Source organism: Lepisosteus platostomus, chromosome 4, assembly GCF_059453375.1.
Source record: "Lepisosteus platostomus isolate fLepPlt1 chromosome 4, fLepPlt1.hap1, whole genome shotgun sequence".
NCBI lineage: Eukaryota > Metazoa > Chordata > Actinopteri > Semionotiformes > Lepisosteidae > Lepisosteus > Lepisosteus platostomus.
The window spans coordinates 22,547,245-22,562,500 of record NC_142614.1 but is presented as its reverse complement, the minus strand read 5'-3'; the positions used below and the strand labels follow the sequence as shown (position 1 = coordinate 22,562,500).

The window sequence follows — 15,256 nt, the reverse complement described above, 5'->3', positions numbered from 1 at the left end:
TCCTCTAAACTTAAAAAAAGTTTTACATTTCTGTTGCTGATGTTATGATTATGTCTGAATATTCCCACTCTCTATAGGTACATTACTTTTCTTATCTTACTATCTTCTGTGAAGTATTCTGAGTCATTTCGTATCTCTTGGAATTAGTTTAATTTGGTGAACATCCATTATGAAATTAGGACAATAGATGATGATCAGTATTTTTAGATGATCTAAAAAAGACTAAGAAACGGGCAAAGAAATAATGTATGTACAGTATGTAATAATAAATGTAAGACTTTGGATGGAATTTGAAATAAAGTAATCTGGAGGCTGCGGTAGTCCTCTTACACATCTGAACACTTCCGCCACTGTTTCATAAGGTTATACTGCCCTTGTAATAAACAATGGTGGTTGTCCATTGACGTATTCCTGTGGCACAATCTGAATTTCATTGCCAGTCCAGAGTTCAGAATGTTCCTTCACTGCATAAACCTGCTCTTAGGAAGAAGGTCGCTTATAGTGGTATAAGACATTATTATTACAATGTGAAAAAGTAAGATGAGAAGTCACAGAGCAGTGCATGGAAGAGCTTGGCTTTGAACAGTTACCTTACCAGGCGTATAACTCAGATCTCATTTGAATTTAAATCAGATGACGAGATCCAGGTGGCTGTACAGCAGTGGCTCAGGCACCAACCAACATCATTTTAGTATGAGGGCATCCATAACCAGATCAGTCAAATTTGAATGTAGATGGAGTAGAGATGCAATTTGAATTAGGTTGATTTATTGGTTTAACTCACCTGACTGACAGAACGAAAACCTGACCATAACCTGATAGTTTGGATAACCCTCAACAAAGTGAATGGGACCCTATAACACAAATGCAGAATTTAAAAGTTCAAAATAGGATATACTGTAAAGAAGGATGTAGTTAGTAGATTGAACGAAGGAGAGGATATGAAAGATCTGATGGAAGCCTTATATATCAAAGCCAGTCAGTGACTGTGGGTAGTCTGGAGTGCAGTACTCTGAAAATAAACTGGTTTGAGCAAATTTGACAAAGCAGTTGCTTGCACAGAACTTCTGAACAGGGAAGTGTCTTTGTCAGTGCTTCCAGATCTAATGTTCTGATTTCGGCTCCATGTTGAGCCCCAAAAGGTAGTAGTGCAGATTGCAAAATCTTCCTGCAGGTTTCACACCTCTTTACATGAAGGGAAGCGCCAAATGCAAGAGTGCTGTATCCTTCGCTACCATCATCTGCTGTCTGAAGCCATCCAGGAAGTCGCAGGAAGAGCCAAGCTCATGGCAGCCATAACTTCAGCAGAACTCTGAGAAGCTGTGCACCACCTCTCGGGGAATTTTAAAAATAATTTTGTTTTGTGGGTATTATCAATCTTGGATCCTGTAATCACTGAAAGCTATAGATGCTTTTCTATAGGTATTTAATTTAAAAGCAAACAAGTCAAACACAAAAGCTTTTGTTTTCTCTTGCAAATCATGCATACTGTAAATCAAGCTAATATGTATAGTTTTATACAGTAATATAAAATATGAGGAAAAATGCATGCAGTTTTGAAGGCTTTCAAGAAACTTCCTATCTACTTAGTTTATACTGTAAGTGTGAATGAATTGCTGAAACTAATAATATGAAGATTAGATCAAATTGGCCCAATGGTCTGTGAGTCAGCCAGTAACTAACGCAGTTTGGCTTTTGAGAATAAATGGAGGAAGCTTGAAGCAGTGAGATGGCTCTCGGTGTATTTTGGTGTCTGCAAGAGTCCCATTGACACCATGTTAATAGTATTGTTACTACAATGACACCTTCCTAAAGTTTGGATTTAATTGAGCCAATGTTTTTTTTTAAAAGAGCAGTGTTTTGTTGATCCAGTATGGATGTATAAAATATCACTGCAACTTGTGAGGTGTGATTCTGAAGTCGATATGAGTGTCAAAATTCAGATTGTCAGTGATGATTCAGTTCTTGAGACAATAATAGATCGAATTTTAGAAACAAAATGAAGATCAGACAGTTGTTGAGGTTTATTCAGGATCATCATATGTTAAGTACATACTTACCAAGTTTGGAACAAAATAACAGACAGTTGGCCATCCTGGTTTATGTAGGAACTTCATTTTACCAATGTTTTTGCCCTTGTGATTAGAATAACTGCTGTACCACATTTGCAGTTAATTGGCTAAATTATACAAGTATGGCCCCCTTCACAGAGCAACTGCTGATCTATTGTGGGTGTATAAAGTATTGCTGCAATTTGGAGATTAAATTCTGAAGGATGTCTAAGTGCAATTAAGCCTACCCAGATTCAATTTAATTGGTGCAGCAGTTCATAAAAAGAAAAAAAATGACAAAGGTTTTGCATGAAGATAGCAGGCCTCCATCTTGGTTGACACTTTTTATAATCCACAGTTTTGCCATATGTTTAAAGACTTATCTGACTCAGAATGTCCAGTATGAAGATACGTGGCTACTCAGTTTTTAAACAAGCAGTTTTAAAAATGGAAGAAAAAAAATTGCGTAATGGACTGCATAATGTAAACTGCAATACGACAGCAAAGACAAACATGTACAATGTGGCAGGGAATTAGTTATTGGCAAGCACAAGAAAATAAATCCCTGGATCTAGGAGACTATAAATCATATTATATTTGTTGGTTAATAAAAATGGTTGAAGATTTGCAAAATGAAAATACTAATAGCATAAATAAAAGCATAAGAAAGACTATAAAGACATTTGGAAACTGGAGAATGTTAATAGGTATGAAAGCCTATTGACGAGACAACAGTGAACAAAGTCGATACAATTTGCCAAAATATACATAGTCCAACAGGTTTTTCATCAATATTCTTTCAGTATGAAGATGGATGATTTTAAATCTATTGTGCTTTAGAGCCTGGAAACTTTTGGATTATTACAAAAACAAATGTAGAAACGTTGCAAAATATGCACCTGAATCTATGCACCTATGCAACCTCATCTGTATTAGTCATAGACTTACAGTATTAAATAAAGTTACATAATCAGCATGGCAACAGTCCAGAGTTCTTTGCTAAATCAGCAACAGAATTTCTGAAGAATAGGATCAATATACTGGACTGACCTGTAAAAGATTGACCTGAATCCTTTGATTGAGTTGAGTAGATCTGATAGTCATCTGAAATTCTGTAAAAATCTAATGATGCTCACATAGTCTAACAAAATACTTATCTATTGCAGCAGAAAATTAAAGAGAACAAAATATGTCATTGTTCAATGTGTGAAATAATTCATTCAAATTCAGTATTTTCCAAGTTTTGTGAACATTATTGCACATATTGTATTTTTTAACATATTACGTTAATATGAATGTCAAAGACTCCAATAGATTCAGAAAATGAAATGAATTTTCTTTCTATAGTATGTTTAGAGGATATCATTAAATACCTTAAAAAACTCCTTCTTTGGGAGGATAAAGGCAGTCTACTGGTCATCCAACACAATAATAAAAAAACACATTTTGATTCAGATTGTTTTCTGACAATTATAAATATACCCTGCAACCGGATGCCTTGCATAATTTTAATATATTTAAGTTTCCAAACACAGAAATGTTTTGAGTAATAATTTAAAGTACTGAAATTTCAATCTGTAATGTTCACTCTAATTAATAAAAAAGGGCACAATAATTGCCTAGTGGCATTAAAATGTGTTTTATTTAGTGAATATATATTTTAATGCCAACCTTTTCCTATTTCAAAATAATACAGTATTACACTTTTTAATTAGAATACATCCCTTAAATAATCTCGAGATCATTTACTCTTTGCCTACTGTAATAAAAGGCACCATAAATTCCTGGAGAACTCTGATCTGCTGAGTTCAAAATTACCCTCTGCTTATCTGAAGTAAAGCAGAAAACCAGCAGTAAATTGTTTAATAGATTTTTACTTACATAAATGTTTTTGAATCATACTGAAAATAACCAATGACAGCATTGTGCTTTTAGCGTGGGTATCTCATTGCACATTTGTTAGTACCTTGCTTCTGAGTCAGAGGAATATGGGGGTTATAGCTGGTGATTCTGCCTTTCAGGATGGGGAAACGTTTTGCAGCAAAAGACAGAATAGAAACGTGCTTGAGCAAATATATAGTGTACAATTATATTATTTGAAGTAACCATCAGCTACTGTATACTAATAGCATCAGGGCTTTGTTTGCCAATATGATATAGCACAGAGGAGGCAGTGGCAGCTATCACCACATAAAATGCTACAATGATTTCCCCCTTATTTGCCCACCTGGGCCTATAAGATTGATCCTTAAACCATGTTTCATTTCATTTTATATTGCAGGTGTACAAGTTTTGTTTTTTTTAAAAAGGCAGAAATGTATATATGGAAAAGTAGAATATGTGGGTTCTGTTATTGAACTGCTGTGGGGATTTTAATAATTGCTCTTTGTTTAACCTTACCATTTTACAATGTGATCAGGAATTCTAGGTCATTTAATTCTGACACCATCCTGCAGCTTAAAGCCACATTTGATAGGTCTCCACACATATCAAATTAAATGTTAAGCACCTTGAACATCAGTGGAATTCAGACTCCATATGCACAAGGTGTTGTTTTTTTTTTTGCTTGGTTTGTATGGAGAACAATCAAGACTATTTTTCTCTGGGATTTTCAATTAAATTACAGTAAAATCTTAACTGGACATTTAATAATTTACTATTATGGTTAAATAGCTTGTATTTTGCAAAGTAGTATTGTTAAATCGTGTAGAGTGCTATCAACAAAAGAGAGAACAAAATAAAGTACACTTCAATACGTTGTATTGTTTATTTCAAATAGAATGACATCAGTACAATATTGAGTATCATTAGCCAGTAACATTGTCAAGATGTTAAGGTAATGGTCGGTATGGCCTTTACGGCAAGACTTTGATGACTCTCTCCATCACTTATCTGAAAGTGCAAACTTGAGCCAAAGTTTCATTGGTTCTGTCTTGAAAAACAATTATTTAAATCTTTTTAGTCTTTTTTTCCACAAATGCATGTTGACATAATGCAATACAGTATATACAAGAGTGAATGATTTAAAATATTACAAAATATTGAAAATATATAAAAAGCTGAGTCCACAAACACTGTACTCTACCACATAAAGCAAATGAACATACAGTATGTTAAGGACGTTAATTGTATATGTGATATGATGCTTATAATCCTTAAAATGTTCGTTTTATAACTTTAAAATATAAATTTTATATCCTTAAAATAATATGTTCTACATTCTGCTACAAAACAGTGTTCCTGATCAAGACCCATTCTGATGTCACCACCTGTATTGCCACATTCCCTCTGTTGAGGACTGTGGTCACTCAGTATTAGTTGCCTTTGAAGCCTTAATAATCTAGTAATTTTTTGTACACATCAGGTGGTTTGTGAGCAGAGGCTGCCCAATTATCTGGTTTTACTACCTAATTGCTAAATTATAACTGCATAATACAAAAACAAAACTGAGAGGAAAAGAAAAATAATTTACAATATGTTACTTGTCACAAAATAGTACGTTGCATTCTGAAAACAGTATTTTTATTATTAAGAACTAAGAAAACGAAGATTGCCCTGTCAAAGAATGGTTTAATTGCTCAGTAAATAAGTATTATAATATAATTCATCCTTATAATCATTTCAATGGTAAAACAAAATTATGTTTTTAACAGAGATGCTTCATTGTCCTCTAAGTTTATTCTAATATTTAATCAAGCACATTTAAGAGTGAATAGTAATGGAATTTTACTCAAGTGTAAATACTTAAGACATAGTCGCAAAAATCGTACAACAGTGTTCTGTCACCTTTCGCAGGGAACAGAATTTTATGTATGTTTTTTATACACTCTACAAACAGTGACATAAAACATAAATAATTTCATTATGCATTACCGGTCTGAACACATACACCACTGACTCCCACATCCAGTGTCTTCAAATTTACTCGCTCTGCACAAACTGCAAGCGCATTATAGTCACCTTGAAATTTCCTCTGCTATTTTCCAATTAAAAGCTTAATAGCCCTGGAAACGGAGTTCATGTGGTGAAGTTTACCATGGCCCCCTGTTCTGAAAGGCTTTCTGCTGGGATCCCATTATTTGCTTGAATAAACCCTTTTAAGGGTAGAAATGGGACTCGGGGGTGTCCGGTGTTGTGTTTCAATGGGCACTCAGGCAGGGGACATTTTAGCATCCTAACCACTTACCCGAGTTTCGAACAGACATGCTGTCACATAGAAGAGGAGGCAGAAACCTTCTATCAAGCAGTTAAGAGATTAAGGGAACAAGTTAAATAATAAAATGTGAACTCAATTTATTGAGGTCTTATGCATACCTCAGAAGAAATATTTAATTGATATCAGAGAAATTTAGTATAAATGCTGTACTAAGCCTAACAGATTTGTGTAATTCCTTTCTGAGATGGTGCAGTCTACAGTGTATCTGAAACACAGACGAGTTTTCACCCATCCGCATTTTTGGAATTATGAAAAAACTGACGTTTTTAAAGATCGGTCTTAAGCATCCCACCTAATGGAATCTTTTCTAATAGAAGGTGCATTTATTTGTAATAGTAATATATTTTAATGGAAGTATATAAATTTGTGTTCATAAATATGCGTTTTAAAAAGGAAGAGAAGTAAAACATTATCCTTATGTTGATGGTTTTAAAGTATTGGTATTGCATACATGTTTTTTTCATACATTTGATTATTTAGCTAAGCTAAATGCCCTGACACAATCTCTTACACAGACGCACATTAAATACACTTTGCTAGTCTCAGCGTGACTAATATCTGCAGACGCATATCAGACATGAAAAGATGCTTTAAAAAACTGTTTTTATTTCTGTTATTGACCAACTGTGTTTGAGAGCATTCATGCAATGCAGAAAAACACACATTTTACAATCATATGGACTTTAAACATATATGAAAAGGATTAACAGATATTATTCATAAGAATGAAATAGTAATTGTCGACTAAGTTTAATAATTTCGATACTTCTGTATATTGTTTTCTAAAATTCTCTTTACTCAAGTGTCAGAAATCAATTAGCTCGGATTATTAGTAAGCGAGTGGTCTTTCCGCAACCTGAAGTGCAATGTACAGTACACTAAGGCGTACAGTGTACAGTATGTTCCAAAAGTTCATGTAATTTGCACACTTCCTCTACCCCTTGGTAGCAAGCAGTGGTCAAAATCTCTTTAATATGCATTTGAATGAGCTAATTTTTAGTTCTGTAGAGGAAAATAAATTGCACTTGAAAGACCCGTTTCCAGCTCCTTTTCAAAGTTTGTTGCACATGACTTGGCTAGAATAACAGGTAAGAAAAAAAGTAGTTTCAATTCAGCCTTGGTTCAAATACGCATGCTCAATTCAAACCCCTTCTTTAGGTTCACCTGAAACTGCACTTCTGTTGAGACCTGCAGAGAAGATTTAATTTGCTCATTAATTCTGCTGTAAAAATATCGAATGCTAAAACATTCACCGGCAACATCCTTCAGAGGTACGTAACCTGACATAAATAACACACAGAGGAATTTTCTTTTGCTGTGCTTTAATCAATCTGTTTATGTCTTGCGCGGCGTTATAAAGAACAGTTTTTTTTCTATAAAAGAGCAAAATGTAAACGCTCCGGGGGCGGCAAAAAAGGGTTTCATTAAGACGTAATGGTTGAGCAGGTGCCATTACACAAAATACAACAAGAGAAATGGAGAAACGGTACATTAACCTGCAAGATTTTTTAAGCAGTGGAGCAAAAAATGCCATAACCTATTATTGAATACTCCTTGTATTACTTGAAAACTCGCACGATAAAACCTTAAACTTCTGTCAACAATTTGACTTAATGAACTATATAGTGTACATACACTTAAATTTCGAGAAGAGCGCTTAAAAGTGTCATAACAATGTGCTTTTACCCAGGATCACTGTCAGTAGTGTGAGAGATAGTATTTGGCTAATTGCTTCCATTAATGCATGTCAATCTTCTTTGATGCACATCTTTATTGCCAGGGAAAGGTGGATCTTCATATGGGAGTCAACTCCTCTTATCCCCTGTATAGCTGGCGTTCTTTTAACAGCATAGCACCTTGATCTTCGAGTACCAGCTACGAACTACAGACGGCTTATCAGATGCACTTACGCTCGTAGAATTTAAGGCAAAAAAACCACATTTGCCTTGTGAGAAAAATGAATGGCTACGGTTCACCCTACCTCTACATGGGGGGTCCAGTCTCTCAGCCAAGAGCACCTCTTCAAAGGACTCCCAAGTGCGCTCGATGCAGAAACCATGGAGTCCTGTCCTGGTTAAAGGGGCACAAGCGCTACTGTCGCTTTAAAGACTGTACCTGTGAAAAATGTATCCTGATCATCGAGAGGCAACGGGTGATGGCGGCACAGGTAGCCCTCAGAAGACAGCAGGCGAACGAGAGTTTAGAAAGTCTGATTCCAGAATCATTAAGAACGCTACCGGGACTCAACGCACCTGTCACCGGGGAAAGTAACCAAGGGCCGCCGCCAAGAACTGGGGAGATTGGCATAAGATGGACTTCGGATCAACCTGGGAACGGGCAGCCTGCAGCTGGTAAGACTGCCGCACGATATTTTACTATGGATCTTCGCTTTCAAGAAAAATACACCAAAAATATTTGAAATTATATTTCCCCTGACATTTAACGAAAATGCTATTATTATAATTAGTAGTCTAAAAGTTTTTTTTTATTGTTTTAATGAATGTGATGACGGTTTTTTTAAAAAAATAATTCTTAGGACTTTTCATATGACTCTTTGTTATGTTTTCTTTAGTGTTTCATTTAATTAACATTTGGTTTTAATGTTAAGCACTAGCCTGTCATATAAAAAGTATATTACCGTTATTGCTAGAGCATTTTCACAGGCATTTTAATACCATCCTAATTGTCTTTTGACATTTTCAGTTAAGCAAACAGTACGCACGCCCATATATGCAGTAGGCCTAGAAAGGGACAATAAACTGTATTACTGTCCAACTGAGCTAAAGCTGTAAACGCTTCAATTTAAAATATCCAGTTTCTATATGCCCCTGTTATCTGATCATAGAAGTAACAGAAAATACATTTGAAATTGTGAGGCTGTCACACTTTGTAGGATCATTTTATATCTTTCGTTTAGCTCGAGGCTTCCAGTTCTAGTTTAAAATTATTTTTATGTTTGTATACTGTATGTCAAATGGGCTTTAATATATTTTTTATTCTAGTAAACTAAAGAAATATATTCGGTGAAGAGTGAACTTTATAACTGTTAAATCAACAATTAATAACACTTAATTTTAGCAATTTTTTTTACTATTTTCATAATGATTTCGATTGATAAAAGTGTATTCGATGACTTGCACAGAACTAAGGCTTTTGTTGTATTTGTTGTGTTGCTCTTGGTTGCCGGTTTTCAAGTGTATTGGCATTAGAAAAATAAAAAAAAAAATAACGAGAAAACATGCTAGCTTAAAACCTAATCTATTTATAAATAGGCGCTTCATTTTCTATAGAATATGTTTTAATGCACTCTATATTTATAAAGTTATTAGTGAAATACAAAAGTGCGTGTTTATTTCAGTTATGTTTTAGGTGACTTGTGTCCACTTCCATTATACAGAAAATACTTATAGTATCAGGACGTTTTAATAAAAATTCAGTTTATTGTTAGTATAAGAATGAATTTGGACAGTAATCAAAACGTGTAACCAGCCCTGTATTTGTAGAAATATTGTTCCTTGTTGATAAGAATGTTGCGGCTAATACATGTTTGCTTGCCGTGTACCATACAATTCGTTAATATTTGTCTCGTGTGGCATTTAACATTTTAATTGTACCTGATAATAGCAGATGTAAAGTAAAGTATTAATCGAAAATTAAATATAGATCTCCGTTATGTGTGTTTTCACAACATATGAAAAATAGTATAATAAAAGATATATTAATGTTTTAAGTTTAATTGGATATAATTAAATATAGTGAAAAAATAATGTTATGGGAATGGAAGATTCTTTTTTTTAACTACATTCAATTTGGGAATATTCTAAATATATCACATGTATTGTGCAATATTTGAACTTCAGGGCTTGGAAATACATGATCATGATCATATTTTCAGAATTTATGTATATTTACTGTAAGCTTAAATGTCTCCATAATAATTGCTCAGTACAATGTTTGAAATATTTGTTTAAAACATATACAAATGTTCTGAATGCAGAATACAGCTTGTAGAAAATATTATTACTGTAGGTAATTATTTAAACCTGCAAATAAAGTGTGCCTATACTAAACCATTTGGGTTTTCTGTTCATCCTTTTTTTATTCTCACAAAAATATTGTTTATGGTTTAAGTGTACATTCTTAGTTTTGTTTATATAAACCACAAGTATTGATAGGGAGGGACAGGTAGGGCCAAAGAATGTACCAAAAGGAATTGATATTGAATTTCCATCAAACTGATTTCATTCTGATGAATGAACTTTATAGTTTAAAAGATTACAGTAATCAAGGGCGGACAGTGTAAATCGAATGTAATAGCAATAACTTTTGGGAAAGGTCAAACTCAAGTGAAATGTTACCAAGCAACAGGCAATCTGTTTACAAAATATGGTCAAAATGCATTGATGAGAAATTCTTCACTGCCAGCCAGTCAGCACTTTCTGTTAACAGCTTTTTAGAAAAATAAGTAAATCTTCATAAATCAAGAGTGCTTGGACAGTTTGATAACCTATTGCTTGAATGTTGCATTTCACTAGTGAAATGAAGAGATTTATATGGATTTGCCTTACCAGATACAGTTCGAAAGTGTGGGAGACTTGGCATGCTTTATTTTTTATGATATTGTCTAAATGCTCTAACACTTTATAAGCCAGGATAAACAAATAACAACTGTACAGCACTCCAAACCAATATACATTTTTCATATAGAGAACAATTCATAGAAGATAAAGTATCTCAAAAGCTGTTGTTATCTGTAGGTGCTATTTGTTTATAAAATGATAGTGGCCCATAACAGTTTGAATCAAGTTCAAGTTTTCCTTTCTTTTTTATTCCTGAATTTTTTACAGAATCTGAATACTTGTGTATTTAATTGTGAAAACAAGGCAAGCATGTACTTGCATAATTAAAATCATAATGGTATTACTTCAAATTATATTGGTCCACAAATTAAAATAGTTTTGAAATTCTGTTTTAGACTAATATTTCTAAACTTAAGGTTTAATTACTAGATTATCCATGCCTCAATGAACACATCTTTTTTTCTTCAAGTTTATCTCCTGACTCCTGCGCTAGCCTCATTGTCCTGGTTTCCGATGGATATTAATAATTACCTTCCGTTTGACAGAAATAACTCCAAAAGCCTTTTTACCTCATATGTAAAGGAGCTTCCTTTCCAGTATGTGCCTTTGCAAAGTTAGTATCAATGTGAGGCTGAGTCATTAGTATGAAAGGTTATCCAGTTACATTATTTGTGTACTACTGTATGAAACAAATTACAAATTGCCTTCTTTAAATAAAGATGTCAGAATAAGCTCATATTCACATACACTATTACAATATATACAATAAAAAGAGGTACATAAATTAGTTAATTGAATTTGGACTGGAAATCTCTTTATTTTTATACATATTTTAATGTATTTTTTCTTGTCATCTTTTATATATTTCTTAACCACCTTTATCATACGTATTATTGTTGTGTTTTTTTGCTTTAGGTTTTTTCTTTGCTTTTTTTTTAATTATCTGAGACAGTGTTGAGTGCCAGAACTTTTATTTACTGATTTTATGTGATAATATTTTTTTTTCATCATTCAGATTCTTTCCTTTTAGCCGTATGAATGAATCTCACCAATCCATACTTTCTTTGGTTTTCTAGATCCAGATGATGAGCTTCCAAGTGAGCAGGTTGAAGCAGACAGTGGGGGCACCAGCAGTGACAAAGACCAGGACCAGACAGGTTCACCTGACATCCCCAAGTCCAACCCTCGCTACACACCAGAAACACCAGAAGTCACCCCAGTGCCGGATGAAAGCCACTACACCTTACAGAAAAGCAGCGATGATCCCGAAACCAAAGCAGACAGTCCTAAATATCATGGAGAGCAAAACCTAGTGATTGAAGGTTTGTCTGGGTCAGTGTCCCTCCCTTTCAATTTGAAGGCAAACAGACCCCCCATTGAAGTACTAAAGAAAATATTCCCTAGTCACAAGCCGGCAGTTCTAGAGTTGATTCTGAAAGGGTGTGGGGGTGATTTGGTGGGAGCCATAGAAGTGCTTCTCTCCAGTAGGTCCACACCGAACTCTGAAAGGTCTTCCACTGAAGCGCCTGAAGCTCTTGTTTTACCCTCTAACGGGCAGCTCTTTGAACACACGTTGGGATCCTATCCTGTGTCGTCTTCCAAGTGGTCCGTGGGGTCTGCGTTTAGGGTGCCAGATTCTTTAAGGTTTTCCACCGACTCCAACAATATGGTTCCCAGCCCGTTAGCCATGCCTCTTCAGCACCCATTCCCTCAGCCACCTCGCTATCCGTTAATGCTGAGAAATTCTCTGACCAGGAGCCAAGCCAATCCCTTCGTTCACAATGACGTGACTTTGTGGAATACCATGACTTTGCAGCAGCAGTACCAGCTCCGATCCCAGTACGTCTCTCCGTTCGCCAGTGCTTCTGGTAGCGTCTTCAGAAGTTCCCCAGTCCTTGCCACACGCCCTTCTGAAGACCACAGGATTACAATTCAGGAGGACAGCTGCCCAGTCGTTCCTAAACAGGCCATTTATGCAGACGAGGACTATGATGAAAGATCAGACTCCTCAGACTCTAGAATCTTAAATTCCTCAACTTAAATAGTCAGTCAATCTTACAAATATGGGCACTAGAGGTGCCAGATTGTGCTTAAGATAGCATTTATTTGGATTCCTTAATAAACAAAGAATCATGAAAGGTGATTCTGTTGTAAAATGTGAATTTTTAAAAAAATCTCAGCATAAGGTAATGTATTTCATATTGATCAAATGTGTTTGTTCATCAGTAGTAAGTAGCCTACTTCTCCTTGACTGGACAATTATACCAGATGGATATAAACATCTGATAATGAAAAAAAAAATACATTATGTCTGTGGATGTCAATATGTATAACCAGGCTGCATGAAATTTACTGTGAATATGTCCCCAGAAGTAGAAATGACCAAATTGTAGCATGTCGAGAGTAGACCAAATAAACCACTGTAATGATTTACTTTTGTGTCTTTCTTTTATACCTGTTGCATTTGTGTAAAACTGGAAAAAATCAAATGCACATAGAAATAGGTGCTGTCCCCACTGAGTTCCCTTTTGCATTTAAAATGTATGTATAGTATGTAAGAAACTTAAAGATTCCTTTAAAAACAATCTAGAAAACAGTTGATTCTTTTTCATTTTAAGACACTTTAACTCATTTGACTGTACCGTGAAATTTAGCTGAAGATTAGAATTGTAGTAACTTTCAACCAAATGGGTTTTTCAAAATAGAAAATGCATTTACTTTCGTATTACATGATTTAGGTGAATGCTTACCCTGTTCACAAAAATTATTTATATCCATATAATCCAACATGAGTATTTAATCAACATTTCAAGTTGACAAATATTGTTATTCTGCATTCGTCTCCAACAGCAAAGCTTTTTAAGAAATATAATTGTTTCTTAAATTCTAAATCTGGACTTCATGAGCTACTGAATTAGCACGGAAGTGTTTCATTATATGATACATTATTTATTTCATTGTAGCCTTTTCATATTGAGAGAACAGGTACAGGCTGACCCCTTAATCTTAAAAAAATCTTCTGAAACAACTTTCAATGCATGTAGCTCCTCAAAGCTGATATCACATTTTAGGAACTAAGCATTGCCTAGCCTGTTAAGTCCTTGTATGGGAAATAATGAAAATTAGATTCTGCCGATGCTGCACATTGAAATAGGAGTTAGCTCTGCTGCCTCACAGGTCTTGGGTCCTCAGATCAATGCAAACCTGTGGTTAAGTCTTTAGGCAATTACAGATGTTTACATGGGTTTATAAGTATTCTGAATTCCTCCCACCTCCCATAGACTTGCTAGCTAGGTTTGATTGACTGTTCTAAATTGTCCCTCTTCTCTGTGGCTCTGGGATGAAGTGGTATTCCGCCCACAAAAAGAGTAGTCTCGTTGTCTGAGTTCTGCCTTGTGTCCTTATGTTTCTTGGTTAGGCTCTGTATTGCAGCAATCATCACCAGCACAAATGGCCTTCTAATACTGGACAGAAGGATGGATGAATGGATGGATAAAAGCCACTACAGTATGTTACAGCAAAATCCCCCCACAATCATACCCAGCAATTCACCAGTGTGAAAGGGGGTACAGAGGAATTATTTCATATGTAAAATATCCATTTTAGCTACTTAAATTGCTGTTTTATCCCTTAAATACAAATATGAAAACATTAAGAAACTTGTTTGGTCTTTTTGTGTGATCAAGCTGTTGAGTATTGAATGGGAGCACATAAAAGTTACAATGCAAGCTTTATCCTTACTTTTATTGATGGTTCTTTGATTGCTAAAAAATAATGAATCTGTTCAATTGTTTATCTGAAGTATTTTTTGCTTGCTAAATATTTTTAGAGACATGCATTACAAAACAACATATTTCAGAGAAATATGTGTAGACCTGTTTTGAAACATGATCACCAACAAAAGAAGTACTGTTCTTAGAGGTAGTGAAATCACAATCTGTTATTACAAGAAATACTATTCAATTTGTTATTGTAATCCATAAAGTGATGGACATTTTAATTATGAAATGTGCAAGGAATTTATGCCAATGTTCAGCAGAATTATTGCTGGCTATGAACACTTTTGTTGATTGCTACACTCATTTTACAAAACGCAATGCATTTTAATACTTTTTTCACAGTTTATTGCCTTTCTTTCATTGCTTAAATTCCATAGAAAACCACAGTGTATCTGAATATAGTTTGGAAACTATCCAAGTGTCAAACATGTTTCTTCTAATCATAATGATCATGGAATTTACAGTACCAGGGTGGTGAAAATAAACTTTAGTTTAGAGAACTGAATTATTTAATGTTTTCTTATTCAAGAACAGAAAAAACAAAATGAGGTCATTTCTCTGAACTAGCTTATTTGGGATATAGTACCTAACTGATCCAAATATTTTATCCAGCCATTGACGGTATCGGCT

At 34.6% G+C, this 15,256-nt stretch overlaps 1 protein-coding gene across 2 annotated transcripts; it reads left to right on the top strand.

Annotated features, from left to right (window-relative positions):
• The first annotated feature begins 7,324 nt into the window (after nucleotides 1–7,324).
• Nucleotides 7,325–13,280, top strand: dmrt3a (doublesex and mab-3 related transcription factor 3a). Of its 2 annotated transcripts, XM_088629039.1 has the most exons (3): nucleotides 7,325–7,538; nucleotides 8,048–8,618; nucleotides 11,924–13,280. In XM_088629039.1, exons 2-3 carry the CDS (start codon nucleotides 8,225–8,227, stop codon nucleotides 12,886–12,888), a joined length of 1,359 nt encoding a protein of 452 aa, XP_088485165.1. In that variant the 5' UTR covers nucleotides 7,325–7,538; nucleotides 8,048–8,224; the 3' UTR covers nucleotides 12,889–13,280. The 2 variants fall into 2 exon arrangements, with proteins under 2 accessions (XP_088485165.1, XP_088485166.1); XM_088629040.1 differs by lacking the exon at nucleotides 7,325–7,538 and having other exon boundaries at nucleotides 7,550–8,618.
• Nucleotides 13,281–15,256: the final 1,976 nt, after the last annotated feature.